Source organism: Tarenaya hassleriana, unplaced genomic scaffold (genome assembly GCF_000463585.1).
Source record: "Tarenaya hassleriana unplaced genomic scaffold, ASM46358v1 Cleome9, whole genome shotgun sequence".
Lineage (NCBI taxonomy): Eukaryota > Viridiplantae > Streptophyta > Magnoliopsida > Brassicales > Cleomaceae > Tarenaya > Tarenaya hassleriana.
Window position 1 is genome coordinate 1,778,519 of NW_010971389.1, and position 4,539 is coordinate 1,783,057.

General features: G+C 42.8%; 2 protein-coding genes across 2 annotated transcripts; both read right to left on the bottom strand.

Annotated features, from left to right (window-relative positions):
- Window positions 1–228: 228 nt before the first annotated feature.
- On the bottom strand, window positions 229–1,144 carry LOC104803822. Its single transcript, XM_010527894.2, has 2 exons — window positions 823–1,144; window positions 229–721 (listed from the first exon to the last, which is right to left on the bottom strand). Exons 1-2 carry the CDS (start codon window positions 975–977, stop codon window positions 376–378), a joined length of 501 nt encoding a protein of 166 aa, XP_010526196.1. The 5' UTR covers window positions 978–1,144; the 3' UTR covers window positions 229–375.
- A 279-nt stretch (window positions 1,145–1,423) lies between these two features.
- LOC104803824 (probable protein phosphatase 2C 22) lies at window positions 1,424–4,533 on the bottom strand. Its single transcript, XM_010527895.1, has 4 exons — window positions 4,050–4,533; window positions 3,263–3,478; window positions 2,700–2,911; window positions 1,424–2,141 (listed from the first exon to the last, which is right to left on the bottom strand). Exons 1-4 carry the CDS (start codon window positions 4,179–4,181, stop codon window positions 1,586–1,588), a joined length of 1,116 nt encoding a protein of 371 aa, XP_010526197.1. The 5' UTR covers window positions 4,182–4,533; the 3' UTR covers window positions 1,424–1,585.
- Window positions 4,534–4,539: the final 6 nt, after the last annotated feature.

The following is a 4,539-nucleotide window of genomic DNA, read 5'->3' on the forward strand; positions in this document are numbered from 1 at the left end:
ACCCCCCCCCCCCCCCCCAAAGAAAAAGGACACACGACACGACCGAACAAACACTGATTCGGTCAAAATAACATATTCATTTTTAGGATTTTATAATTAAATTCATGAACATGGTGCCAAAAAGGAAGGATATTTTCATATTGAATACTCTAAATTCATACAGAAGAGTCTAACAATTCATGTCAGATGGACAATTTAATCATAATTTGCAATTGCATAGTATTAAGATTTCACTTTTAACTAATTTATTTTATTACAGTAATTGGTTTCACAATTTTTTTTTCTTCTGATAATTACAGTGTGGTTAAGATGTATATCCCTAAATTATACAGTAAACAACTATATATATTGGCTTGATTCCCCCCCCCTCAAAATTTACATGGAGAAACAATCAGCCTTGTTGGCGCGTGTAACAAACGCACCCACCCGCGGCGCGTGGGATACGTGCGCCCCGACGGACTCCCAACGCCGGCGAGTCGACGGCCGGGGAAGATTCTCCGGCACGATGGTCTCTAGTGAGTTCTGGAGCCAAGGAGGGCATGCCCTCTTCTCGCTCCACCTCGTCGCCGTCACCGGTGATCCCACGACCGCCGTCTCCGACGCAGAAGCCGCCGTCACGTGGCTTAACGGCGTAGCAGAGATCATAACGAAGGCGGCGAAGCCCACGAGACAACAATCAGAGGTCTTCTTCCGTGGCTTGATCTCTTCCTCTGTTCTCCTCCTTTACGACACAAAAAAAAAAAAACAGAAACATGGTGGAATACATGAATCAAGATTGAATTTATGAAAGGAAAAAAAAAAGGAAGAAGAAAGAGCATATACCAAAAGAAGGGTTTGGATAACTGTGAAGAGTTGGTGTTTGGAAGGGGAAGATTCAGACAGCAACTGATTCTCCCTGCCATGTCCGTTCCTTTGTTTTTGTTAAACAAATACAACTCTATAATATATATATATATATATGTGCATGGTATATACATATATAATATAATATAATATATATATATAGCGATGTTAGTTTTGTCAGTTCAACAACACAACACTTGTTGCTTGCTTGCCGTGAGCCATCATTACACCTGTGCCGCCGATACGGCAAAAGAGTCCCTAACAGTAGTCAATGTCATACATCAGATGTATATATCATGCTTAAAAGTTAATATTACAAAACATGATTGGTTTAAGTCCGTTTAACCCGGTTAAATTCGGTTTAGGCTGGTTTAGGGTTGGTTTAGTTCAAATGCAAGGGATATTGTTGTAGAAATGGGACGGAGAATTCGGATAGATCATAGAGGTGAAGCACAAGGTTCGATAAACCGGCCTTGTTCTCCAATGGTTAAAATTTATGCTACTTCGACCGGCTGTAAATTATTTTAACCATTTCGCCTTTTACTGCCCTCTTGAACATTCACGTGGTATAAACCGAAGCTAAACTTACCAAACTGTAAACTATTACCAAATCAATTTGGACCCTCAACAATCGTGATATGTTATGATATTCGCCGCCGCATATTGTACAGTTTAATATAAAAACTTCTCAAATTAAATCGAATTAACACAAACAAAAAAACCTTACCATCACTCTCTCTCTCTAGCACTTGAGGCTATCCAAGAAGCTCTGTAACTCCTTGAGACCTTCGGCCGAGAAGCTCCGGTGAAACCTCCTCGACGGCGGCGGCCCGACCACCAAACTCGGCGGCGGCTCTGTCTGAAAACAAACCACCACCGCCGCAACGTTATCCTCCTTACTACACATGACAGGATCATTGGGTTCTTGCAACCTCCTCCGAGCAAAATCCACTGCGTTTTGGCTCATGAACACGTCCCAGATCCCGTCGCACCCGATAATGAGGAACTCGTCCTCTTCGGTTAGCTCCATTGCCATGAGCTCGGGCTCGGCAATGAGCGGTCCGCCATATGAACCATCTTTCTTCTTCTTCTTCATGCCCTCCATGTGAAAGTCGCCCAGTGCACGAGCCACGTTGAGTTGCCCGTTTAGGTACCCGTCATATACGTATCCACCCGATGCCTCTATGCGTTTTCTCTCTTTGCTGCACACGGGTTTGTGGTCTCTGGACATTTCAATGGCTTTTCCCCGACGAGACAGTACTGCTCTACAGTCTCCTGCGTTAGCCACTACTAACAACCTGCCATTGCAAACGGAATTCAGACCCTAGAAACATAGATAGAGTTTCTACAATTTAGATGGCACTCGAATAATCTTTTGTATTTTCTAGTTACTGGAGAAGAAAACAGTCATTCCCCTTATCCTGATAAGTTCTCTTGAAGATTAATCTAAGAACATATTACCAAGTAAAAGTGCTTTATTTTGTGGATCCCCAGAGACGCTCGTTCTTGAGCATCAATTCCTAAGACTTAAAAAAAGGGTCTATATGGCAAGGCGAAACCAATAACTTCAATGTAATAAGCGGATAAGACATGACCGAACATAAAATCTACGAGCAAAGTAAGCGCTATGGGACGGTAATGGTATGTTTTCAACACGTTCTTCCTTGCTGACCAGCAGGAAATCAGAACTCTCCAGAGGCAGAACCGCATGATACTTAAGGCAATGTAAAAAACCTAGCACATCATTATTAGCCTATCCAACGAGTCTTAGTGGTTGTGCACAAGGATTTGGAGTTTATGGTCACGTCATTCCAAAGCAGAAAACACAGGTGGGGGGGGGGGATACTACCACAGACCTTCCGAAAATAATAGCTGCCAAAGCAGTGGTTCCTGAAGCAAGGCCCACATCCAAAGCACAAGCTCTGGCAAAGGCGGTGTCTGTTCGAAGAAACGCTGAAGAAAGGACCTTCTTGATTTCTTTAGGAAATTCTTCATCATCCACAATAAACCTTGGTAAATGGTAACAAGCAAAATCAGCAGCATGTTTCCCACCGTGCCCATCAAAGACCTAAGAGAACAGGAAGAGCACAAGCCATCACTAAATCCATGGTTTTGACTATACTGAAGTAAATTTGGGGCCATTTCGTGAAATGGGAACAGAGAAAATGGACGAGGTGCAACTTCCAAGTTTGACAAAAGACAATTAGAATAAGAGCAACAGCGTAATCGAAAAATTTGACTGATTCTTCAGAAAACCAATCCAAAATGAAACTGAAAAGTAGAAGATGTCGAGCAAAAGATTGTGCATGCAAAATAACACAGTGCAAGTGTACATTTGCATCAACCGTATAACATATTTTATTTTCTGTTTGTGACAACAAGGAAATGCATACAAGTGCAAAGAGTACAGGGAATTTACCCCATAAAAAGCACTCGGTCCATCCTCAGAATTCTCGAGGCCATAATCACCCGTGAAATTGTCGATGCATAGATAAACATCTTCCATGTGTGGCCGAGAACCAATGTCTGACCAGGCTCCGGAGCGCAGAAAAGGAACAAACTCAGATCCACTGATTCCATTCTTCTCTATAATTAACTCATTCTCCATAGATATATCTGAAAACGTTGTCTCAACCTGCCAGAATAGGGCAGTCAGAAACCTCAAGCCTCTCATGGAAACATTACACGCAATATCACTTTCACGATTACATAGCATCGAGTCTCCATGAAACTGCAATCAGAACCGCCCGAGTAACTTCAAACAAAAAAAGAACCAAGCAACGAACGCCCTGTTCACATATAAGCCATCAACATATTGAACAGAATTCTAAACACAAATATAACGAGGATGTCCTATTGAACAAGAACCCAACAAAAGAATTATGCATAATAAAAATAGAAACTTTTGGCCAAAAGAACAAAAGCTCAGCCATTTCTTGGAAAAATGAACTCAATGCTTGTTCATAAATCACAAGCTGAAGCTGCTCGTTCCTCTAAACAAAAACACGCAGTAGCAAACATGCTAAGTAATGAGCAACAGAACAATAACATTTTTTTTGCAGTAAATCAACAAAATTCGACATATGCATAGCGAAATTTGTCATACATCATTAACAAATACACTCCAATCCTTTCCGCTTTTCAATGAATCCACTACCAAATTAAGTCCAAAGGGTTAAATTCCTGGGGGCAAAAACGAGCCTCACCAGAGGTGGGTATCGAACCAGCGACTTCTTGTATCCGGCGGTGGAGGCGGAGGAGGAGAGAGGATTCGGCGGCTTCCCCACGCAGTTTGAACTCCCGTTCTCCGCACCGTAAATCCCTTTACCTCCCTCCATTTTGCACAACCATCACATCTTCAACACGGCGAAACGAGACGTGCATGAAATCCTACAACGATGTGGAACAGCTGACGAGTCAACCCCGAGTCAGCGACTCAGCAGGTGGATTTATCGAGTCGATCAGAACGATCCAGGGAGAGACGAAAAGACAAGCGGAGTGCAGCAGCAAAAATTGCAGATTCCTGGATTAGGGATTCCGAATCAACAACGAAACCGAAGTAATAGCACGTCGGTTGCTCAATAAGCTAGGGTTTTAGGGAAATCAAGGTTTATGGCGGAGATGGAACCACGCATTACGAGAGAGAGAGAGAGAGAGAGAGAGAGAGAGAGAGAGAGAGAGAGAGAGAGAGAGAGA